The sequence below is a fragment of the Prionailurus bengalensis genome, chromosome A1, assembly GCF_016509475.1.
Source record: "Prionailurus bengalensis isolate Pbe53 chromosome A1, Fcat_Pben_1.1_paternal_pri, whole genome shotgun sequence".
NCBI classification, from domain to species: Eukaryota; Metazoa; Chordata; class Mammalia; order Carnivora; family Felidae; genus Prionailurus; species Prionailurus bengalensis.
Window position 1 is genome coordinate 134,625,414 of NC_057343.1, and position 26,158 is coordinate 134,651,571.

At 41.3% G+C, this 26,158-nt stretch overlaps 1 protein-coding gene across 15 annotated transcripts in view; it reads left to right on the plus strand.

The window, feature by feature from the left end:
• Nucleotides 1–26,158, plus strand: part of MAST4 (microtubule associated serine/threonine kinase family member 4) — a 567,241-nt gene that overhangs the window by 407,315 nt on the left and 133,768 nt on the right. The window contains exon 1 of one of the 15 annotated variants that reach the window (XM_043591645.1): nt 4,614–6,036. The exons of the other annotated variants lie outside the window; for them this stretch is intronic. Coding sequence (XP_043447580.1) covers nt 5,999–6,036 — 38 coding nt within the window. The 5' untranslated portion in view covers nt 4,614–5,998. Of the gene's footprint in view, nt 1–4,613; nt 6,037–26,158 lie in introns of those variants that run through there. 15 annotated transcript variants of the gene reach the window in all.

Consider the following 26,158-nt stretch of genomic DNA (forward strand, 5'->3'; position numbering starts at 1 on the left):
GGACCAGAAATAATAAGCTTGAGAGTCATCATTAGGGCCATCCGAAAAATATGGTAGATCAATCTGTGGGAGAATAAGGTTGCTCCATTTAAGGAGTGGGCAGAGATTCAGATAGGTACAGGTACAGAGACTTGGAGGAGAATCTGGAGTGTTCTCATGGAGCTCCAGCGAGGAGGACAGGCAGCAGTGTCACTGCACAGAGAGACGGCAGGAACCTGTGCGTTGTGTCTGACAATGGGGAAGGCATGGGCGACCTCAGCACCAAGAGCAGAGGCAGTGACAGGGTGGGGGTGGGGCTGGGGCTGAGGCCCAGGAGCCAGGAAATAGTAGTCAAGTGAGGAATCGCAGACCATGGGTGGTAACCACTCTCTGCGGGTAGCTACCTACAGCAGTGACACATCATCGTGTCCCAGCTCCTGCACATTCACAGCCGGCCCGGCAGCTCTGTTCCCTGAATCATATCCCCTTACTCACTGTTGCTCATTTTATTGTCTGCCTCATCGCCCAAATGGGCAATGACAGTTTCCTTTTCACCACCTCTCTGGAAGCTCAGGCTCTGTCCACAGCCTTATGAGTACCTCCTCACTTACCACTCTTGCTTCACATCACAGGCTCTGAGTGCCCGAAGCTCCCTCCCCCTGCCCCCACCACTTTGTCTTTTCCGGAGCTTGAGCTCTGACTCTCCCCGAAGTGTGTTCCTCTGGAGGCTGAAACCTGGTTCACTCACTGGCTTCCTCTCATCCTCTCCATGCCTGACCTGCAGGCGTGGCCCCTCCCCGAGTCTCTGCACCCCTTTCCTCCCACTCGGAGCTCTGCCCGGGCCTGTTTCATCAGTGCTTCCTTTCATCCCTCTCCTTTCTTCAAGCTCCAGACTGTGTTCTCTGCCTGCTGGATGGGACTGCCTGTCACTGCAGGACTCACCCTTTGGTCTGCCCCTCAGGGTTAGCTCCCACATTGGTAGCATTCCTTGAGACCCTCCCTTGGTGGATCCTCCTCCCCCAACCTAATAAGGCATCCCCTTAGGGAAGAGCAGAAAGCCAAGTCCCCAGGCCAAGAACAGCCAGCAGCAGTCCGAGTGGTACCTGGGGAGATCCTGGCCGCCCCCACGCCACAGCAGTCTGTGTGTCCTGTACTCTAGTTAAGTTTACCACGTACAAAGGACGTGAGCAGGAATATGCACATGTCGAAAATAACGCTTTTATTCTCTAGTATGAAGCTTTCAATAGGAGATTGCAGACTGTTTTGCTCCTTGAATAGGAAGGTCTTTGGGGGTTGAGAGGGAGGGATAAAGAAGAGAGGAGGAAAGAAATCAGATGGGTGTGTGTGTGTGAGAGAGAGAGTGCAAAAGGAGGATTTAAAAATTAGTTCTTTAAAAATAAACCATTATAATATAAAGTCTGTGCTCCATGGGCAGGCATGGGCTATTCATTGCTAGAACTTGTCAGCACTGGGAGGAGTATATCACCAAGTTCACAGTGACAGGGTAGAACATTATATGCTTTTATGGCTTTGCTTGGTTCTCTTTACACTTAGATACTGTTACCAGAAGCCTAGGTGATGTCTTTAAAACAAGAGAATCGTACACCTCAAGATGGAGAGTATCTGCCTTCTGGGCTAAGAACGGAGAGGTGCTGGGGTTAGGAAGTAACTTGAGTCCCTATGTGGAAATGGGTCCTAGAGGAGAAAACTTGGAATAGGACTCCTGCATAATTTGGGAGACTGGAAAGAGGCTGATTTCTCCAGGAGATTAAGACTGGAAGTCCCGAGTCCCCACCTCACCCCCATACACACCCATCTTGTGTGAGTGAGCACGCACAAGCTATTTTAATCTGAGCTGTCTTTACGACATGTAACCTAGTCATTTGGGAGTGACGTCATGGTAACTGAGTAATCCCTTTGAAAGTTAAGTGGTAGAGCCAAGATATTAAAATAGTCCTGGGGCTACCTGGATGAAAGTGGGCACAGGGTGTGTATAAATCCACTTATTAGAGGCGCAATCTCTATCAGTGGAAGTCTTGAGTATATAATAGCAAACTGGGTTTTTGTGGTACGTGGGACATTGTGTAACTTGAAAGATCTCTAAATAGAAGTTCCCATGGTCATTAACACTTAGGTTCTGGTACTTTATTTTCTTTTCCTCTGTCCTGGTAATCAGGAAAGTTCCCTTGTGGACTTGTTTGTAGATTCTGAAAATGTTGACCCGAAACCTCATTAATAGAACAAGAAGATCTGCAGGAGGTTTAACAACATTAATGGCCATTGGACATGCTTATTAGAGAAGGTAGTTATGCCAAAATCAGACTGAAACATCATATGGTGCTTTTGCTTTTTACTTACTTACTTACTTACTTACTTACTTATTTATAAGGCCTGAGCAGCATTTGAAGGTATAAACAGACTGGTAAGGAGATTAGACAGCCATTAATGTTTATCTCTTAAGCTTCACATTGCTTGGGTTGTTACAGAACCCTGACACTTGCTACATTCCACTGACTTGGTGTTCTTAGATTTGTCAGTGGCTCAGATTGTGTTACAGTCTGGGATCCCTTAGGAAACAGTAATTGTAGGCAATATATAGGCAAAATCCAGATCGTGGTGTATGCTCGGCCACCTACCATTTGTGCTGTGAAGTTCTCAAGTAAGCTTTTAGCTCTTAAAGGTAAGAACCAGCTCTGTGTCCCTGGAAACTTTCTAGCGTGATGTGGCATTTCAAACTGCAGATATCTTTTGGAGATAACATATTAGTTTCTGAGTGAATCACCTGGGTGGAGGGAATGAGGAACTGATGACCCTTGCTGAGGTCTCCTAGGGTCATAGAATCAGAAAGAGAAGAAAACTGATGGATTCACCAGGGTCATTTTGCCATATGAGTATTTCCTAAAGCTGTCTTTGCTATGCTTTATTCTAATTTTAAACATTACAGTGCATGTCGGTGTCTCAGGACCCTGACTTTGACCTTAGTGCATTTCTTTCTTGAGTCACTATTAGACTATTATCCAACTACTGCCAAACTGATTGGCTGCTAAATTTGAAGAAAATCACTGAATCCATAGCTTGCATAAAAATCACCTATGTCCCTTTAACATGCGTAGCTTTTCAAAAGCTAGATGATGGATATCTTTAAATTAGAAATCATAAGTATTAAATGTTCTATTTTTACATATACACGGAGGGGTTAAGAGGAAGAGGTATGTTTGTCATGGGAGAAACTGCCTGGTGAATAAAGTAGTCTAGGAAATAGGGTAAATGAAACCTTTGTTACTGTAAAACAATAGCCATTAAGTGACTATTATGTAATGTTATTTCTTACGGTTGATTTGGAATGGCTTGTTGATCTTGAAACTTGAGATAAAATTCCTGTAAAAATACTACTTACATTTGGCTGATCTCACGACTTTTGATACAAAATCAAAGACTTTTCCAAGTAGATTATCTCTGTTAGACACTGAGCTCTAGAGATACTGAAGCCATGTCAGATAGATTTTTTTTTTCCCCACCTAAAGAGTAATTTTATCCACTTGGTGTTCTCCATTTGAGTACTCATCCAAATAAACACAAATATTTGCTAATCCAAAAAATGGTTCATTGTAAAATTAGCCTATGCTTGCTCAACCTCTCCAAAAGGGCACACAGGTGGCAAAACAGCTGATAGGCACACTCACCTAATTTGACAGTTTGAATGGATGGTGATGAATTTGCATTTTCCATAAAAGATACATTGGTTTTTTTCTTCTCAAATTTTTATTTAAATTCTAGTTAGTTTACAAACAGTGCAATATTGGTCTCAGGAGTAGAATTCAGTGATTCATCCCTTATATACATCAGCTAGTGCTCATCACAGTAAGTGCCCTTCTTGGTACCCATCATCCATCTAGCCCATCCCCCACCCACCTCTCTCTATCAACCCTCAATTTGTTCTCTGTCTTTAAGAGTCTCTTAAGGTTTGTGTCCCTCTCTTTCTCCCCTGTCCCATCTGTTCATATGTTTTGTTTCTTAAATTCCACATGAGTGAAATCTTTTGGTATTTCATCTTTCTCTGAATGACTTATTTCACTTAACGGGGTCTATCTACATGGTTGCAAATGGCACGATTTCATTCTTTTTGATGCTTGACTAATATTCCATTGTATATATACACCACATCTTTTTTTTTTTTTAAGTTTATTATTTATTTTGAGAGAGAGAGAGCGTGCACGTGAGCTGGGAGGGGCAGAGAGAGAATCCCAAGCAGGCTGTGCACTGGGGCTCAAACCCACTTACTGTGAGATCCTGATCTGAGCTAAAGTCAGATGCTCAAACCAAATGAATCACCCAGGCACCCCTCACCACATCTTCTTTATCCATTCATCAGTCAAGAGCCCATATGGGCTCTTTCCATAGTTTGGCTGTTGATAATGTTGCTATAAATTTCGGGGTGCATGTACCCCTTCAAATCCATAGTTTTGTACATTTTGGGTAAATACCTAGTAGTGTAATTGTAGGATAGTTCTATTTTGAACCTTTTGAGGAACCTACATACTGTGTTCCAGAGTGGCTATGCCAGTTTGCATTCCCACCAGCAGTGTGAGAGGGTTCCCCTTTCTCTGCATCCTCACCAATACCTTTTGTTTCTTGTATTGTTAATTTTAACCATTCTGATACATTCTTAAACAAAGGAAGTTTTTATGTTAGATCTCAAATGGCCTCAGGGATCAATAGCAGAACTCAGAGGAAGGGGTAATTCAGGGGTGTTTTAAGTCATAGTTCTTATGGTAGATTTGCCAAAATGAGCTTCTATGCTTACAAATTATAATTTTCTATATGCTTTAGTACTGGATATTTGGGGTTAGATGTTTGGACCAGAGAGTTAATAAGGGATAATTATTGCCATTATTTTCACTGTGACCTATAAAATTTGTATATAGCATTCTTTTTCTTTTTTTCTTTTTAATTTTCTTTTCTTTTTTTATTTGAGAGAGAGAGACAGAGAGCAAGCAGAGGAGGGGCAGAGAGAGAGGGAGACACAGAATTGGAAGCAGGGTCCAGGCTCTGAGCTGTCAGCACAGAGCCAGACGCGGGGCTCGAACCCACAGACCATGAGATCATGACCTGAGCTAAAGTCAGCCGCCCAACTGACTGAGCCACCCAGGTGCCCCTATAGCATTCTTTTTCAATAGTTGTCTTCTCTTTCATTAATTTCAGATAAGTTAGCCTTGCAACTCTAGGATTTTTAAGGTGAGAAATTAATAGTGGTTTGTATAAGCCTTCTTAACAGGAATCCAGGCTCAAGAATTCTCTCTTCAGAACACTTCTTAGATCTTAGTGGTTTTGAGTTCATTTTACCAGCTTCCTCATTGCCAAGATGCCTTCTAGGTACATAGACTTCTGTTTTCTTTGAAATTGTGATTGATTACAAATCATTTGATGGCTTCTTAAAAGAAGCTCTTTAAATATTAGAGGTTGTGGTTTGCCTTACCTTTTAAGGACTTTAAAATTAGTCTGTCTTCTTATACCAGGCCTAGGGTGATTTGGGAGTCAGAAGGTACAGATAATTGAGCTGTTTGGATATTAATGTGATACAGGCTTTTGATGTCATTCCTAGGAAATAGATTCCATGGAATGGGTTCCAGGTTTAAGGTCCATGAGGAAAAGGGTTCTGACTCTTGGCACCGATAGGCATATTCAGAAATGTTGTATTCAAGCCAGAGTAAATATATAAGCCGTTTACACTTTCTTTCGGTTAGTAGAAGTCCCCTCTAAACACTTATTTTGGCATTAAGGAAGCTCGTCATGACCTGTTGTTCCAGAAAGATTATCGTTTTCAGTTTGAGCCAGTTTTCTAGTTCCCGTGTGAGTGGCATGCCCGGCCCAGAGCTGAAGAAACTCAGGCTTGCTTTTCAGCTCTTCCATTCTTTTAGGTGTGTCCCACAGGCAGTGGCCTGTCGCTGTTTCTTCGGCCACTTAACAGGTTTGATTTCAGATCTATTTAATAAGAAACTAACATGTTTGGAGGGGATTCATGGCCCAACATTTATGGACTTTGTTGGGAAGCTCCAGGTGTGTATATATCTTGAACTCTATGTTAAGGCCTGTTAGGCTAACGTGATTTCAGTTTTGTCTTCTTTGTTGTGTTTTTGCCTTCTTCATAGACGGGGTTCCTTAGGATGTCTCAGGGGTTTGATTGGGACGGGATAGGCCCCTGATACTCAAGGCCGTGCAGCTCCTCTTTCAGTTTATTTTCTTTGGTTAATGTAGTACGAAAGAGGAGTCAAATGATTAGAAACTGGGCCAAAAGCTCAGAGCTGGGGGATTGACCTCTGAAACATGGGATGTTGTTTATATTTAAACATATTTGGAGGGGGTATTTATGATTTATGCATCTCTGTGTGAGCCTTTTCCCGCTTTGTGGCTCGTGGGTCGCCTGAATCACCTCCTGATTCCTGATAACCTCATAGCCTAGTTTGACTACATTTGACTTCTGTGGACAGGGTCTTTGGAATCACCGTATTGCCTCATTTACTCACGTACGTACCACATATTTGTTGAGTACCTTTTATGTGATGAGGGCTGTGGTTATCACCTGGGAAACAAAGATGCATGTGGCACGATCCTTCCTTCTGGTGGGGTTAGAAAGCAGTGTAACCAGGTAATTAACAGCAGCGTGTAATAACCGGTAGGAGATGTACCAACATCAGCAAAGCAAGGCAAAGAGGCGGAATATGTGTTGAGGAAGTTTGTCACCTCGGTTTTACCCTATCTATAATAATCTATTTTACAGAAGGAAACATGGGGGCTTAACAAAATCAATTAACTGCCTGAATCTTGCCAGTAGTAAGAGGTTAATCTGGATAGAAATTTAACTGTATTCTTCTGTCTCCAATGGAGTATAACTCCAGCAACATTCTAATTATTGAAAATGATAATTGTAAAGTAAGATTCTAGCATCTCAGGTTTTATGGTACAGAATCCACCTGGCAATTTGAAGATAGGAGTGGGAATACAGAGCCCTGATAATTTTCATCTTTGCGATAGAAATGCCACCTGCTTGCTGTCTGAGGGAAGAGGGTGAAAAATAGAGGTAGGTTTTACTTTGTGTTAAAATGCCGCTTGCTGATTCCCTCTCCCATTAATGGAACCTGTATATGTATTCTCCTGTGCTTTCCTCGTCTTAAAGTATCAGTCTATACTGGTATTTGAGTGGGTTGGTAAAATTGAGGTTTTACTTATGGTATAGCTCCGAACGGCTGCTATCTCAGAGGCCTTTTGAATGAGTAACACTGCTGTCCCCAAGCTCACTTTTCTGAGATTTCTCTCTAAATATTATAAAATCCTGTGCGTTCACATGAATGTATGTATTAGGAACACATTTCACAATCCTTGCTGATCTTGTACATACAGTTCATTTCCTCTAAGGACACAAGTTGACAATACAGTTTGAATGCCAAAAAACAAAAAAAGATCAGTTGGGATTTTAGAGATGAATTGCTTACAGGCTTCTTCCTCACTTTTTAACAATCTAATAATTGGTTTTGAATATGCTGGTGCTAACTACCTTTTTTTTTTTTTTTTTTTTTTTAAAAGGGAGATGAATGGAAGGGACTCACTTAAATACATCTTTTCCTTGGGAAAGTCATTGTATTTATTTATTTATTTATTTATTTTTTATTTTTTTTTTTCAACGTTTATTTATTTTTTTTTGGGACAGAGAGAGACAGAGCATGAACGGGCGAGGGGCAGAGAGAGAGGGAGACACAGAATCTGAAACAGGCTCCAGGCTCTGAGCCATCAGCCCAGAGCCCGATGCGGGGCTCGAACTCACGGACCGCGAGATGGTGACCTGGTTGAAGTCGGACGCTTAACCGACTGCGCCACCCAGGCGCCCCAGGGAAAGTCATTGTATTTAAAGAACTAAGAAGTAACTGCTTTGCTCTGCATAAAACAATTATAAAAAAATAGAATAAGGAATCTGTAGCATGCAAAAGGCACAAATACTGTATCCGGGATTCTCTAAAAAACAGAAATCCTTCACTGGCCATCTTGTAGCTCTTATTGGTACAATATCTGAGCTTTATTTGAGGGAACGGCTGCCCCTTCCTGAGGAGGGAGTGGAAGAAGCAAGTATTCCCTTCAGATGCTTTTTCACATGTTCCGTACCTTCGTTTTCACTGCCACTAACCCAGGCCTAGGCCTTCTCCAGATTGCTTGGGACTCTAGGTTGACCGCTGGTATTTACTTGCTCTAGAACAAGTCCAGGGCGATAGGTATGTTTTGTTTTGTTTTAATTAGGTTTATTGAGATCCAGTTTGGAGACAGTAAAGCCATTCCTTTCCGGTTTGCGGTTCCATGAATTTGGGCAGACACAGTCCTGTGACCACCACCACACTTTTCCATACCCTCACAAAGTTGTAGGTGTTTTTTAATTGTTTGATACTGCTCATATTGGATTAGAATAAGGTGTTTTGTTTTTCTCACCCCTTCCTTCCCTTTTTAAAAACTTAGTTTCCATATTTTATTAAGACTATGGGTTCTTTTTCCATTCTAGGATCCCAGCCAAGATACAGTGTTACATTGTGTCACCCTTTTCAAAAATCATTTTGATGAGGAAGATGATTAACACAGAGTTTGATGACTTGGTTAATAATATTCAGGAGGTACCAGGAAAATGCATCATGAGATCCCTGAGAGGAAAGCATAAACTACCGAAATTGTGGTACATGATTAATGTATAATAGCCCCTTGATCCTACAAAGGTGAAGAAGTTGTAAGAAGCCAGATTAACTATTTCCTGCTGGTCAGATTTGTTTAAAACAATCTGGAGGTGTTTATTGGGCCATGAGGTGGAAGGTATGTAGTTTAAGACATAAATTATGAATGTTGGAAAATAAATACAGACATCCAAAAGGAATCTTGGAGTTTTTCTTTTTTTTTTTTTTTTTTTTTTTTTAAACTTTATTTATTTATTTATTTTTTGGGACAGAGAGAGACAGAGCATGAACGGGGGAGGGGCAGAGAGAGAGGGAGACACAGAATGGGAAACAGGCTCCAGGCTCTGAGCCATCAGCCCAGAGCCTGACGCGGGGCTCGAACTCACGGACCGCGAGATCGTGACCTGGCTGAAGTCGGACGCTTAACCGACTGCGCCACCCAGGCGCCCCAATCTTGGAGTTTTTCAATGCAAGTGACAGCAAAACAAAACATACGTTTTATAAAAGGTAAACTCAAGATACTTTAATTACTTTGTAAAATAATTTATTGCTTCTTACCAGTATTTTTAATTTTTGAGAGAGAGAGACAGACTGGTGTGAGCAGGAGAGGGGCAGAGAGAGAGGGAGACACAGAATCCAATGCAGAATCTAGGCTCCGAGCTGTCAGCACAGAGCCCAACGCAGGGCTCAAACTCCTGGACCACATGATCGTGACCTGAGCTGAAGTCAAACACCTAACGAACTGAGCCACCCAGGCACCCTTAACTAAAGAACAATTTTAGTCTCAGTGGAATGTAGATAGCTTTTAAGGTGAAACGTGAACATAATGCATGCTGACGACAGAGAATGGAGAAAATACCAACAACTGTAGAGTCAAAAAATTTCCCCAGATTCTAGTACTCAAACATTCCCAGTATTAAAAATATGCAGTTATCATTCCAAGTTTCCTTTTCCGAGTGCACGTGTATATACCACAAAATTCGTATTTTGTAGCTCCTCTTTTATGAGCTGATTTTTTTTCCCTTAAAGGCATTCTTTTAAATAGCCAGCTTTGGGGTGCCTGGGTGGCTCAGTCGGTTGAGCGTCCGACTTCGGCTCAAGTCATGATCTCGCGGTCCATGAGTTCAGGCCCCGCGTCGGGCTCTGTGCTGACAGCTCAGAGCCTGGGGCCTGTTTCAGATTCTGTGTCTCCCTCTCTCTGACCCTCCCCCGTTCATGCTCTCTCTCTGTCTCAAAAATAAATAAACGTTAAATAAATAAATAAATAGCCAGCTTTACAGTGGTATAATATCCAGAAAATTTGAAAAATATCTCCAACGTACAAGAAGGTACATAGGAATTATCTATGAAGTTGTGTGGAAGCATGAAAACCATTGTCTGAAAGCCACTGAGCCAAGGCACAGCCTCACCATACGTGGGAGTGTCCATGGCCAGCTCCCTGGTGTGCAGAGTGAGGCCCAGGCCACTGACACCAGTGATGTCACCTTAGATGGTCTCACATTTTAGGTCCTGTTTTTCTCCACTTGTATTCAGACCTCTCTCGAAATGTTCCCTTTAAAAATACTAATGCTAACTCCGAAAGATTCCAATTACCATCTCCCCACAGGCTTAAATGTTAAACCTCAAGATCTAAACTTTATCCCTTATGGATGTGAGCAGGCTCGCCAGATGGCAGGCCAATTAATATATTTTTGCAAGGTGTAGAAATGTTTTTTCTCCATAGGGGAACAATGAATCCATCTGTTCCACATCTTCCTTTCCCCTCTGTCCTTTGGGGAAAATCATCATTTAATTTTCAGAAATAATTGTGCAACTCTCTAAGTGCTACTTTTGCTTTTTAAGGGAGATAGTTTTAATAATTGAAACTTTTTCTTACTGTGAGAATTTAAAGAGGCCTATGTCATGGATTAAGACATGTGGCCATCTGAGTTTCATCCAGGTTATTTCCTTTTTGATTGTTGGGCCTACAGAATTGTGTTGAAAAACTCATTCAGGGAAGGTGCCACTTGGAAAAGGCTTTAAGAAACATGTAGTCAGACCCCATTATTGTAAGATGACAAAACTGACGTTCAGGTACAAAACTTTGAAGCTGGTCAGCAAGTTGGAACCTGGATGGTCTTGGATCCTGATCTTCAGGTTCTAAACTAGGACACCTGTGGTGAAAACAGAATCTTCACCTTCTCAGGAGGCATTAAAAGAGCAAGAACTTTGAAGAAGGTTCAAGTGGAAGCAGGAGTGCACACATTGTTTTTTGCCTCTTCCTTGATTCCCAGGCGCTAAACTGTATGCATCACTCTTAAATTTTCTTTACATACTCAAGTGGCTTTTCACATCAGCAGGTGATGCTTAACTGTTTAGTGTCTGTGTATTGCCTCCAACTCTGTAAAAGTTCCTGCAGGCCAAACACCACATCTTTTTTTTGTTTGTTTGTTTGTTTGTTTTTTAAGCACTTTTATAGTGTGCTGTCTGGGCATGAAATGAATGAATTAGGAAATATATGAGTATCACTGGTAGTGTTTTACAGAGTTCTCTCTGGGAGTGTTACAGTTCTAGGAGAGTGACTACAGTATAGCTTTGTGATCATCTGACACATTATAGTACAGAATTTGGTTCCTTTTCCCTTCTGGTATAAAGACATTCGGTATTGAATATTTCAGAAGCTTCTTTTGGGAGGAGTGCTTCACCTACATCCCTGTTTTACCAGCATTGATGATGTCTGCCATAATGTGTCATAGGTGGGCATAGATTGATTAATGTTAAGCTAGAGCAAGGATTTAGACTCGTCTTTTTTTTTCTTTCACATTGACTTCCTTATCTGTTTTCAACCTAAGAGAACCTTTCACATGGAAACAATTTACACTTTTTAGACATACCTTGGTTGGAATTCTGATTGTAACAATCTAGACGTGTAGCAGGCAAGTCACCTTGCTTTGGATACATGGTTTCCTCATCCTTAACTAGGAAAAATAATCACACTTTTTGTGCCTCATATAAAGTGAATTATGAGGCACTTAGGTCAGGGCTCTGTAGACAAACTACAGCCTACAGGCCCAGTCTGGCCCACTGCCTGTCTTTGCACATAAAGCTGTATTACAACTCATCCACATCAGTTCGTTTAGGTACTAACTATGGCTGCTGGTGCTACAGTAGCAGAATCCAGTAGTTGTAACATGAGACTCTGGCCTGCAAAGCTGAAAAATGTATACTCTGGTCCTGTGTGGAGGAGTTTGCCCACCCAGAACCTCCGGCAGGGGCTAGCGCTTGTAGGCACTCGGTCCATGTTAATCCTCCCATACCTTTAGTCTTCCCATTATTGTTTCAAGTTCCTTCTTTCTCTTTAGGCGCTCTGTAAAGAAAGATAGTTCCGGTGTGGCCTTCTCAAATAACATTCCTTCCAAAGCCCCTCTCCACCTCTGTAGTATGGCCAAAGCCTCAAGCCGTGACACAGGACAGAACACGCTGAGAGAGGTATCGACACAACTCCCACACCCTGATATACAGCCTGTCTGGACTTGAATTGGGTATTGAGCATGTTGCAGGAATAGAAATTGCTCTAATCTAAGAGTAAATAAATACAGGCATTCTATGTACATGGCAACATGTCTCTATTTAGTATTTCTTACTCTCATACTAGGAGCGTCCAATGTATACTTCTTCAAAACCTTCCCGGTAGAACCCCTAAAACTGGAATTTTTTTCACTTCTAAAAACAATCAAAGATTGCTACAAATTATAAATACCATGTTTAGCGCAGGACCTCCTGAAACCCTAAAGCAAGAGTTTTGCGACTGACCTCACTCTGAGCCATTGAAAAGAGGAAGTTCTCAAAGGAGCGATTAGACTTTTTTGTTGTTGGTTTATTTTGTTTTGTATTTAAGCAAAATGAACTTGGAGTTCTCAGCAATTTTGATTAGGGACGCCCTGGTGTCTAGTAGAAAACTAAGATGGGGAAAAGACTGGTAGAATGTGCCCAACGAGGATTTCATGATTGATGGGTACATGCCAACTCCCACACATGGTAGAGAGAAACATGGCCGGGTTGGGGGGGGGGGCACATCTGAGAGCTGTTAAGGGCAATTATGCATGCTTGTTATTTTTTATTTTTAAAATGTATTAAGAAAAGTCTTTTTCAGAATAATGAAGGGTGCCCCCCCCCCGTATTTTAACATTATCTGTGTCTCTAAAAAAAATAACGTGAAGAGATGTTAAGAGCATTACCCAAAATTCTGTAAAGTCCTTCTTGCCTCTCTTTGCTCTTCTTTCCAACACATATCAGTGTTTCTAGTGCTTCTCTGCAGCCTTGTTAGCTTTATCCCAACATGTTATAATTCTGGGTATACTTATCTGAATTCCCAGCTGATAGTAAATGTCTTGAGGCAGAGAGTTTATGCCAGCGTGGTACCTGGCACATCATAGACAGTTGATCGAGGTTTATTGAATGAAAGCACTCCACAGTGAGCATGTTCATGCATATAGGCTTTTCTGTCTTTTGGAACTATTTCCCTAGGATAAATTCCCAGAATAGAGATTTCTAAGCCAAAATGACGTGCATGTATTTATGAATCTTGATATATAATGCCAAGTAGCTTTTATGTCTACTTGAGGCTCCTTCCAAGTTTGTGACTCTCCCATTGCATGGTGTGTTATTACTAGATTGGCAGTCTGGGTGTTCCACATTTTCCCTAGCAAAAGGAATAGAAGGAGTGTATAATATCACCGCTTTTAAGTCTGGAAGGAACACTGCATATACTTTAGGGTGAAAAGCTTCTACGAGAATGAATATCCCCTCCATGGAACTTAGGAAATGGAGGGAGGGAGGCAGCAGGGGCAAGGGATAGGATAAAAGACACTGTTACAGTGACAAAGAACTCCTGGAGTTTTATAATTGCTCTGAACTTTGGCTATATTGTTATCAGTACTTGAAGAAAGCATTTGGATGGATTTTATTTACTTCCCCCCCTCAACACATATTAAATGTTCAAATATGAAACATTACTAAAGGCAAATTGCTGTTAATGCAAATTCCAAGGCCTGCTTTTATCAAGGTTTGAAACGTTTTGTGTAATGTTTTATGCATTTCCATCTTCATTTGATCTGATTTGTGTGCGAAATAAGATTGGATCTCTGTGCTGTGACACTGGGTAACCATAGCTTTTTTTGAGTTGGATATTTTGCTCTCCCTCATTTAATGTTTGACTAGCTCATAAATTCCCAACAATAAGTAGCAGTATCTCTCTCCCTTTTGGTACAAGTATGCTGTTAATGAACACCTATAGAATCACCTAAATGCCACCTTGTAGATGGCATATAAAGTTTGTAGGGGCTAAGCTGAATAGAGCTAGGGCCATGTTCAATTAAAAATGCCCTGTCCTGGGGTGCCTGGGTGGCTCAGTCGGTTATGTGTCCGACTCAGATTCGGCTCAGATCATGATCTCACTGTTCTTGAGTCTGAGCCACACATTTGGCTCTTGGCGCTGACCGTGTGGAGCCTGCTTGGGATTCCCTCCCTCTTTCTCTCTGGGTGCCGGTCCTGCTCTTACAAGTGTGCGTTCTCTCTCTCTTTCTCTCTCAAAATAAATAAACCTTAAAAAAAAAAAAAATGCCCAGTATGGAAATTGAGGATTCTAGTGAGTAGGAGGGTTCAACAGATGTTCTAAAGAATTTATGAGTGTTCTGTGTTATATATTCAATAATATATGATATATGATGTATCTGTGTATATGTGTGTATGTGATATATATTTGTGAATATGTGTATATATGATTCACCTGGCTAGGAAGTAAGCAGTGAAAAATGTGCTGGTTTTTCATCACTTCCTGAGCCTGTTGCTAGTGAAGCAAGAGTGTATTAGAACTAACGACAGCCACATGAGCATGGTAGAGGCTCTTGTTACCTTGACCGTTTGCCTTTGGAAGGACCCAACAGCCAGGACTTGTGGGAATGTGGACATGTCCCCTGCTCCTTGTGTAGTAAGTTGTGTCCTTACATTGGAGGAGTCTGTGTCCCTCAGCATCTTGCCACCAGAGCAGCATGACTTCTTTGTCATAACCACATGTGCTCCCCTAATGAATGAGGGCCATGAACATGCAGAAACCGTGAGCCAGCCACACCTCCCTACTGACCCGGCTTGAATTAGGTTGCCCAACTGGAAAATGAGGTCTTTGAAATAAAAAGAAGTTAAGGAATAATATCAACAAAGCACTTCTCATTTGCTAGTCTTAAAGTCGGTCTTCTTTGCTAGAGTTTGTGTTTTAATGAGAGAGGTCTGAGTATGTTCCAAACAAGAGGGGTAGCAAGCTGAGTTTATCCTAATCCTTTCAGAGAATGGAAGCCATTGTTTCACATTTCCTGCCTACCTCCTTCAACTTTGCATTTTCGAGAAAAGTCTTTTGGAAGAGAGAGAATTACGAATGCTCTTAAATGTCATGCCATTTGACTGTTAAAACATCGTCTCAGGATAGTAGCTTCTGATGGAGAGGCAGGTTCTTGTTTGGCTTTGCAGTTGTCATATAAATGCCTCCATGTAAATCTAGATACAGACTTTTAGCCTAAGAGACCTGTGATTTGACTTGTCCATCTACTTAGGAAAGGTAATTCATGTGACTGTAAGAAGGCTTTGTAAACATAGAATCATTTTCAGGTTGGAAGACCCTCTACCAAATTTGATAGAAGCTTGATACATAGGCTGTAAGCAGGTTTTCCTCCCTTAGTTGTTACTGTGGATCAATATCTCTTCTTGCCTCTTCTAGAGTTTGCATGCAATTTTCTATCATGGTCATTTATGTTCATCAGTATGAAACAGAATCATTGTAAATCATAGCCCTTTAGGCACATTTTTTTTTCCTTCTGTAATGCTTGAGACCATGGAATCCTATTCAGAAGAAATGAAAAAACAATCCATCATTTTTTTAGTGACCCACAGAACTGGCATAGATGTGGATGGCAAGGTCTCCTTGTCTCCTTATCTTTGGGCTTCATCTTATAGTTTAATTCTTTTTTTTTTTTTAACTTTTTAAGGTTTATTTATTTATTTATTTAGAGAGAGCTAGAGACAGCATGAGCAGGGAAGGATAGAGAGCAAGAGGGAGAAGAGAGAGAATCCCAAGCAGGCCCTGCACTGTCAGGACAGAGCCTAACATGGGGCTTGATCCCACACACCGTGAGACCATGACCTGAGCTGAAATCCAGAGTCAGATGCTTACCTGACTGAGCCACCAAGGTGCCCCTCATCTTATATTTTAATTCTGAATGCAAATGAAAATGAAGCTCCCTGGGGGGTGTCTGGGTGGCTCATTCGGTTGAGCGTCCAACTCCGGCTCAGGTCATGATCCCACAGTTTGTGGTGTGGGTTTCGAGCCCCGCGCACGGCTCTGTGCTGACATCTCAGACCCTGGAGCCTGCTTCAGAGTCTGTGTCTCCCCCTCTCCCTGACCCTCCCATGTTCATGCTCTGTCTCTCTCTGTCTCTCAATAATAAATACATGTTAAAAGAAAAAAAGTTAAAAGAAAATGAAGCTGTCTGTGAAAAAAAAAAATCAGGTTTAAAGTAGCCAGTTACCTTTATTTGTGTAAGTCCAAATATATCACGTTAAATATGGGAGGTAGAATAACTATAATATATTCTATTTTAATGTTTTTACATACAATTATTAAAAGTTATCTTCATCAGGAAGGAATGTTTATGTAATTATTATAAATTGTCAGAGTTATTACTTGAGATGTATAAGCATATTTATTACCCACATATTTAATGATATAATTCAGATAATTAGCGTAGAGACAGCAGTTTTTTACTTTAATGTTGTACTAAGATAAATGGTTTGCCTACTGTTCACATTTATGTGTAGCACAGAACTCATCAAAATATATGGTTACTACAAAAACAAAGTAAAATATATCTGTCTTGACCAGTAGCTCATGCATAAGTGTTTTATTCTCTTTAGAGTCCTAACTGTGCCACAAAAGCAAAGTGAACTCTGGCTGCGTTCCATATCCCTGTGCACACGCACAGGTGAATGTCAATGTATTATAAGCATCTGGAGGGGCTAATGGGACCTCTTGGTTCTCCACTTAGGGTTGGAAACTTAGACATGGTGCCAAGATGTGTCGTTGCCTCTACCCGTGAAACTGCATGAAAGATGGGGGAGTTTCTTTCTAGTTTTCTTTAGGTCATTCTGCATGAAAACTACCTGTCAGAATTAAAAGTGATAAAACTGTGCATTCTGTAAGGATGGCAAGTTTCTTCCTCATGAGAGTTTTCAGTCTCAAAGCGGTTTGCCATTTGTCAACGAGTAGAGACTTGGACGAAAGAGTTGTTTGGCTCCTAGTCTGTTTTAAGCACTTCAGATAAGAAACATCCTTATTTCCCAGAAGCCACCCCCTAGGGGATGATCTCTTATGGCTACCTCCAAGTTTAAGAAGCTCTCCCTAAAGCAGGGGAGATTTCATTTGGGGGATGAGGCTTGGGAAGTGGAGTTTGGTACACTCTGCCCTACCATTGTCTGCACCTGTTTGTTCATGAATTCAGTAACTATTAGCTGAACACCTTCCCTATGTTGGGCATTGTGTTGAGAAGGCAGTGGTGAAGGAGACAGATGATTCCTGCCACTTTGAAAGCTTGCAGTTTCATGGGGAATGTGGTGGGAGTGGGTGAAGAAGACACGAAGATTAACAGGAACTTGCAACATTGTGTGTGATTGTGCCTCTGTGTCTACCTCTCTTAGCCCTCAAGAGGGTGGGGAGTGCGGGAATACAAAACAGTTTTGAGAGCATCCCGTGGCCATGTGCCAGAAAGTGAGTTATCGGGGAAGTAAACCAGGTTGGTGGCTGAGAGAGGAGCCAGCGAATGGTGGAGACTACTCCAGGCACAGAACCCTGGCAATGAGACCTGAAGAAATTGTATTAGGGTGCCAGAGGCCTGAAATTTACTCCCCTGGCGGGAGGTGCTGATGAAGGGTTTTACCTAGGGCAGTGAGTGATTAGATCCCATTTGCCCATTGGAAAGATTCCTGGCAGGGGAGGAGGAAGTGGAATGGGACAAGGAGGAGGCCAGGCTTCCAGGCCAGAGATAGTGGCGATACGACTGCCAAGTTGGTGGCAGTGAGCGTGAAGGGAGATGGAATCCACAGGACTGGATGACCAGTTGGATGATTATAGTGAGGAAGGGTGAAACCGGAAACACAGGAAACAGGACAGCAAAAGTAATAAATAATTTTGGTTTACTCCTATAGACACCCAAGTTGCAGTGTGCAGCTGACTATCGGGATGCAAGGATCTGGAACATAGGAACAAGTTCCAGGTTGAGGATTAAGAGTCATCCACATAAAGATCAATGTTTGTGTGTTTGTTTGTTTGTTTATTGAGAGAGGAAGCATGAGCAGGGGAGGGACAGAGGGAGAGGGAAAGAATCTGAAGCGAGCTCCACACCCAGCATGGAGGCCAGTGCGGGGGCCCCATCTCACAACTGTGAGATCATGACCTGATCTGAAATCAGCAGTCAGACGCTCAACCAGCTGAGCCACCCAGGCACCCCACATAAGGATTAATGAATAGTGTCAAAGTTGATTACTGTTGAATATTTCTCTTCCTGGAGTCTTCAGTATTTAGGGCTGCCTAGATCCAGGGCAGAATCTTTTGTGCCTTCTGTGTTCCCAAGTGAGATGGAGGTGAGGATAGGAGATGATTTTCACATGATCTGTGTAGTGAAACATATACTTAACCTTTTTCATAGGTGTGTGTGTTTTCTTTTTCTTGGGGGTTAACATTTAGGGTTTAGCCATCTTTGATCACAGAATCCTCCAGCTACTGAAGTTTCATGGTACTGCTGGCATTTTCCTCACAGTTAAAAGTATATTGGGGAACCCCACCATCATGTATAGTCTGTCTCTAAGGAAAAAGAAATGAGTATGGAAAGAGATGATAGGAGTCGATTAAGACATTGGGGTTGCAGAATTCTGTGGCATAGTCATAGTGTTCTTTGTTGTTTTGTTTGTTTTACTTTTTTCACCCTCTTTTTCTTGACCAGCACAGAAAGCATTTTGTATTCAGAAGTCCTCAGTTGGGAGCATGATTTCTGGGTCCACAAAGAGGGAAAATGAGGTGGACAGAATGGTAGTTTTAGAAGGAGAACATGTTTGCTTATGTGGGCAAAAGGGTAGGAGGAAGCGAAATAGAAATTCATTCTTGTTGAGTTGATAATCTCATGTTAATCACATCATTGAAATGGTTGGCTGTGTTTTGTACAGTCTATACAGAGTTGGTCCTAATTCATATGAAAGGAAGACTTAGACATTATTTTTATTCATTTTGAACTCTGAATTACATACTGCAGAATTTCGTGTAATAAAATCTGTTGAAGTTGAAAAAATGTAGATATGTTACAAAGTTGAAAGTCACCACAATTTCATAGTTAAATGTGAAATGTTATGTATATTTAGGAACATGTAGAGAATTAAAAATCCAAATTCCAAATTAAGTACATATTTTTTTATTACCTAAATGTTTCATATATATGTGAATAAATATCACTCTTTCACATTTTTGTAGGTCATTAACAAATAATTTCTCAGGGCAATATGATATAAAAGCTCTGTAATTAATTCAGTAATTCCATGATACGATACCTCTATTCCGTATCGCATTCATTTTATGGTCTCGGGCAGTATTTGACGGTTTAAGGTTGTTTTCCTTTAAAACTTTGGCTTGAACCAGGTTAGTATGAGTGAAAACTCTGAGTTGACCATCTGGATGGTTATTGGATAGCTCTTGTAAAATGACATATTCATCAGTTTGGTTTTTGGAAAGGTAACCATAACCCTGGTAGCAGAAATAGATCATCTGAGTGACATTTTAAGTCAGGAAAAAAAAAAAAAAAAAAAAAAAAAGCTTTTCGTTTCTGTCATTCATCATTGCAGAGCACTCCTGAGGCAAATCAGTAAGACTCCCAGAGGTAATGTTCGGAAGAAGACCTGTTTTGTATATAGTAATGAGATTGTGGTTTTAAACCCATCCATTCTATTTTGTAGTTTGAAGTGGCTTTAGTTCGAAACATTAAAACCATATAAGCTTTGTGTGTTTGGAGCTCCCCAGGTTTTGTAAATGTTGTTTGCCTCAGCACTTTCCTATCTTGAGTCCTAGTGTCACTTTCTTACAATGTCTCATTGTAGAGAGCCTTGGGTGTGTCTCAATGGCTATATTTTTATTTAGTATCTTGGTTCACTAGAGCATTGTGCTAAGGAGGCCAAGGTTATGAGTGCTGATTCCATCCCAGTCAACCTTTAAAGTGAAAAGTATTTTCCCTGTGGGTTCAACTGGTGCTTCAGAACTGGCTGAAAATATTTGACTATTTTTGTTCAAAGTATGGTTGAGGCTGCCCCATTCATTAACTACACTGGAGAAAATAAAACTGATGTCCATCGGGTGAAATCTTTCCAAATGGGGACAGTAATTTTTTCTTGGGTGAAAGAAAGCATTTACTCTTATCTGTGGGGGAAAACACATGCATTTCAGCAGACTTGTTTTAATGTAAGTTCCAAGAGAATGGAGACCATCAGTCTTCGTAGTACTACCCCATCCTGGTGTGCTCGGCATAGACAGAAATGATCAGCTCTCAACGTCTACTGCAGCGGAGAACGCTGGGCATTTTGTGGAGTAGATGGCAGAGGGGGGTCATCTCTTCCACCTATTTAACCTGATTTATTGCCTTTGAATTTTTTAATAAGGACATATTTTAAGCTCTGTCTGGGGACTGAGAGCTCTGATCATTCATGCAGTGAACTTTGAATAAGTTGATAAGATTGGCTGGACCCTATTACCATAATGGATGGTGACTATTTGACATTTACAATGGAATGCTCCATTTGCACTAAAATAAGTGAATTTGTATTTAAAAATAATTTACCAGTTGTTTTTTTTTTCCCCCTACCAGACCTAAAATAGAGGTCATTTACATTCAAAGCTAAAAAATAATAACTGCATTCGGACTTAGCGAAATTTGTTGAATACATGTTAATTCGTGCGGCCCCATTAAACCAGATTGTGTTGATCTGTTAGCTGGAGAAAGAGCAGGAGTCCTCTTACTCTCATGGACCTCAACTCTAAGTTACTAGATTTTCTGAATACACAAGGATTTTTACTAAGTGCACATTGTTTGTCAGGCCTTGTGACCTTCCTGCCGACTGAACTGCTTATAGGTTAGGTGGTGGTTGTCTGTGCTGTTCCAGTTTTAATTGCAACTTCTCTGGTTTGAAAACTGATTTGTGTAGCTCTTCCTGGTGGAGCATTAGGTCACTGGTATCCTTTGCTGCCCATGATGCATGGAAGTGAGTCAGTGGAAAATTCACTTACTCATCATGACCTACTTCTGTCACTTGCGTTGAAGGTGTGCTTATTTGTCAAAAGCCATCTGTCCCCCTTCCAGAAACTCTTGCTCACTTGCTACTTTAACCCCTTAGCCTATAGGTTCTTTTAGAATTTTCACAGTTACTTGAATATGTCTATCAGCTACACTGTAGTAGGTGTAACCTGTTTTAAATCGACGCTCGGAAGCCAGAGACAGTCTGATCTTGTATGGCTCTCAGCACATTGCAACCCCCCACCCCCACCCCCAGTCACTGCTTTTCTGATGAAGATTTCTAGGCGTTCGAGGAGAAACTGTAAAATGGTAAGTTTCAGGATTTATTAGGAGCACACTCTCCCCTCCCTCATTTTCAGTAGAACTTTCCCTTTCTCATGTTTATTAGCTTATTCTTGGGTTCATTGATCCAGCAAGGCTTAGTCAAGGGTGGCTTTGTGCCTGGTCAGTAGGGTCACAAGAAAAATAAGATCTGTGCTTCTTGCCTGCATGCAGTTTATACTCCCCACTAGGAGAGTTGCAAAGAGTCATTTTAAAGTAAGACCAATTTTAAATTCCATTTTAAATGTGGGGAAGTGCGGAATATTCCCCTCGGAGACCAAAACAAAGATTACTTCTTCATTTTGTTGTTAGATCAGTCCTGCCTCTCTTTGACCAGAAGGTTCACCCCTTTCACACAGTCATACATGTCAATGTGTGAAATTGTGTACCATCGACCTTTATGCAAGTAGGAGAGGTTTTCTTGAGAACAGAATTCTAAACTGCACAAAAGGAAGTGATGTGTATTAATTTATATATTTTATTAACTACACATACACACACATACATATGTGTGTGTATGGCAACTGTAACCATATAAACATATAGTAACAGATGTATTGCTATTTCTTTCATGTCCAGTATTCACACCACAGAGGATTAGAAATTATATGCCATATTTACACATGAAACAAGGTAAAGTTCAGTTCAGCATTATTTAAGGTATAACTATTTCATCTCAGAATAATATAAAAATACTTGTTTCCCTGATCTAATCAGTTTACAGACTCTCAAGTCAGGAATGAATGATTATACCTAAACTAAATGTATAGAGGAAGTGAATGGAAACCAGCATTTGATAATAGAATAGTATTCTTCTTGAAATCCATGTCATTCTTGGCTCTTAATGACTGCTTACTGTGAACAACGCCTCTTAAAAAAAAAAAAAAACAAAAAACACTTTTGCCTACTTGATAGCACTTAAAAAAAAAAAGCAGCACCTGTTTCCATTAAAATAACCAAGTGGAATTTTTTTTTCTGCTAACTGATGAAGTTGTGAATATTAATGTATTTGGATCTTAATTTCCTTGTGCTGTTTTCAGATTGTTACTGATACCTCTCCTTTTGGAGGAGACTTTGTAGAGAAAGCATTCAGGTTCAGACCGAGCTCATTGGTTCACATTTATTACAACATAGGCATGGTTTATATTGCTGAAAATGTTCTTTGCTTTTAGACAAAGAACCACAAGGTTCTGCTCAAAGACATAAGTGAAACGGCCAATTCGAAAGTAAATAAGAGCTAGTTAAGCTGAGTTAACAATGGAGAAACAGTGATGTGTGGTGCCCTGTGAATTTTGTCGCGTTAGAATGATCTAGATTTTGCAACATGATAACTGATTAACTTTGACCATACTGTGGGAAGACAGTCGGCTTGTGTTCATTTGCTCCTTGCAGCTTTATCTTTGCTTTTGCAACCATTTTCTGTGATAAGCAAAATAAATTAAAGTTTCAAAGGAATCCGTTTGTCAAGTAATACGGCATTGTGAATCTCCATCTACATACACAATCTTTCTGGAGGTCCATATAAACAATGAAGTCTAAGAACAGGTTTTTACACTGTATTACATTTCATTATAGGCATAACCCTGTCGATCTGTTTGGTTCTCAATGAAAGCGGCCCTTCACGGCAGCTTACTTTTCATAACAGACCCCATTTCAAACAAGAGATTAGAGATTAAGCCAGTTGGCCAGTGACTTAAGTATAAAATATCTTATCTGGGCTTTGCGCAATCTCTTCATTTAAAACTACTTACCTAAAAGGCTTATTTCTTTTGTTGTGGTGTCATCACAGGCCACACCTAGAGAATTTAGAATTGTTTCTTAGAGCTTATTCAGATGTTTTCTGCTAAGCTGTCTTTAAGTAAGGTATTGAGAAGCAACATAACCTTTCTGGGCCATAACCTCCAGTTATGGGAATGCTCTCTGTCACCACAAAAGCATGGCATTTCTGCAGCCTTTGGAAAAGTCTGAGGAGGGAAATGGATGGGGTCCCTGCCAAGTGGTACTTGTGGGCATTTGAGTGGGTCGTGGGGAGCTCTGTAATAGTGATTCCAAAACCACAAGGTCTCCCTGTTCTCCCTTTGGTGCTAGATTCCTAAGTTATGCCCCGCCCCACCCCTACCGTCTGTCCTATAGCCACTTGTTCTGTAGTGGGGACCAAGGGTAGGTAATAACAGATGATTCATTCCATATGACTAACCTCCAGCACTGGGGCTTTCTTAACGTGTGACAGTGTGATTCTAGTTAGCTTCTGCATTGCAGCCTCAACTTCTGTACGTGTTTGGCACATGGAATGTGAGACACTTTATGTTCCAATGCAATATGGTAATCACCACCTGAATATAAATTCAGTGATTAAAGCTCCAAAAGAAGCGATGATATTTAACAAGAAATGCTGGGAAGAGTTGATGTTTATAGAGCTGTTTGTTGTTCCCGAGTAGATGGCTTTGTCTTCCACTGTATCAGTAGTGTGTTGTACATGGCTATTCTAAAAGGATGGTCTTGATTTATGGAGTGTGTTTACGTAATTGAGGGGGTTAGCTGAGAAACAAAAAAAGTTCCCTTGAAGGACTGAAGGACTGCTCGTTTAGAGGGAACCACTGAGGTGACCTGCTTTTACTTTGAAATCTGCGCAACCACAGGGTCGTATTTGGTGTTTTCATTGACATTTTAGGTCCAGGAGACCTGTTTTCCTTCTGGCTTTGCTATTGGTTGAGTTGACCAAGCCTGCCAAAGTCTGGCTATGTCTCCCACACATCATTAATAACTATTAGAATTGTCTTGCCCTGGCTTTGATTAGCACTACTGTGACTACACTACCAAAAGCAATTGGATGGCAATTAATTAAAGGGGTGCCGAAGATTCCTTCCCTTTGCAAACATGTGGTCAGCATTCTGTGCTGGCTTTCTCTTTTCATGTTTTAATCCTGGCTCTGACAAGAGATGAGCTTTTGCTAAAATACTAAAACGACACTTATTAATGATTTCTCTGAGAGAGACACTTCACTGGTATTCTTCATCGCTGTGAGTGAGTTGACGTTGGCTGGTACATCACAACCAAGGTGATCCGGTATGTCATTTTTTTTCCGCTGTAAACACTTTCTTTTTTAAAAATGACTTTATTGAGGTATAGTTGACATAGCAAACGCTGGACATATTTAATGTATACCACTTGATGAGTTTGGAGATAAGTATATATATTCGTGCAACCGTCACCACAACCTGTGCCCTACTACGGCTCCTTGATGTAGCCCTTCTGAGATGGTGAAGGGAAGTGGAAACCAGCAGTGGCTTCCTCACCACTTGAGTTGTTTACAGTCGAAGCCTATGTGGGATAATGAGGCCTGATCTAAGCTGGGGTGTGGTATTCCTGGATGCCTGCAGTGGGCATAAACATCTGTAACTGGCACTTGCCAAGCAAGCATGGCTCTTGTGCTCAACTCTGTCCTGCTTCCCTTTATCCCCAGCCACATACTTGCTCACCACAGGGTCTGTCATATTGTACCTCTTGGAGCCCTGCATTGGAACAGAGGAGACACAGGTCCTGGCCACTCACAAGTCGCATGAAGAAACAGGAACCTCTGCCTGCTCTGGATCGCTCAGCCCTTCTTCTAGGCTTGGGCCCTCCCCTTCTCTTCCCTGGAGGAACAGGGCCCACAGGCTCTTTTGTCCTCAGGGCAGGGTCTGGGTGGCAAATTGCCTCCAGGCCGCCTCCTGCTTCTACTCCGGAAACGAGAACTCAGGACAGGCCCTCAAAGTCCCAGGAACCGGACTCTGCACACAAAGATTTCTTCTCCTTTATACTTTGCATTGTCCTCCAGGGGAAGGAATACTACAAATTATTATCTTAATAAACTATCATGTCAAGGACACATACGTCTTCACTTTCTACCACCCTCCATTCCTCTTGGGAATCCTGGCTAGCAGTATTAAAAAAGCCATCTGCTTTTCTTTTCAAATCACACACACATTTTTCCAGATGAAGAGGTTACAACATTCAGGATTGCAATTTTGTGGAAACACGTGCACGCACACTTAAACTCCCATACTCCCGCTGCTGGCGAGTAACCGCCATTATTGTTTATGTACATTTCCTTCCAGTCCTTTTTCTTTTTTTTTTTTTTTGCCTTTTCTATACTTTAAACATGTTTGACGGCAAGTTTTGGACTCTACGTTTGTTTTTCACCTTTGTCTTTGTAAGCATTTTTGGAATAATGTCCCATCTTGTGGTCGTGGCGTGGTTTATTTCACTACTTCAGGGTTTTTAGGAGATAAGACTGATTGTCATCAGTTCTCTGCCATCTCAGAAAAATGTCCAAAAAAGGGATGTGTACATAGAGTGGATGGTAAAACAGCTAGATTACATAAAAAACAAAAAAAACAAACAAACCAAACAAAACAAAACAAAACAAAAAACCTTCCCCAGGGAGGAGACAGTTAATTCTAGGTAATTGTTGAGTGATCTTGAAAAGAGAAAAGTGAGGGAGCCCTTGGGTGGCTCATTTGGTGAAGCATCTGACTTCAGCTCAGGTCATGATCTCAGGTTTGTGAGTTCGAGCCTGCATTGGGCTCTTTCCCTCTCTCTCTTACCTCCCCCTCTCATGCTCTCACACTGATTGTCATTTTTTTTTTTAAGAGAAAAGTGAGTGGGCAAGCTCAAGGGTCTTGCTCCAAGTTCCAGCTCTTCTTACCTGAGGGGGGGAGGGGCGGGGGGAGAACGGAGACCTTCCTGGCTCAGCCTCTGTCTTTGAGCCGCCTGGGACCAGCCTTTCCTTGCTCAGTTTGGGACTTTTTCAAACCACTTGAT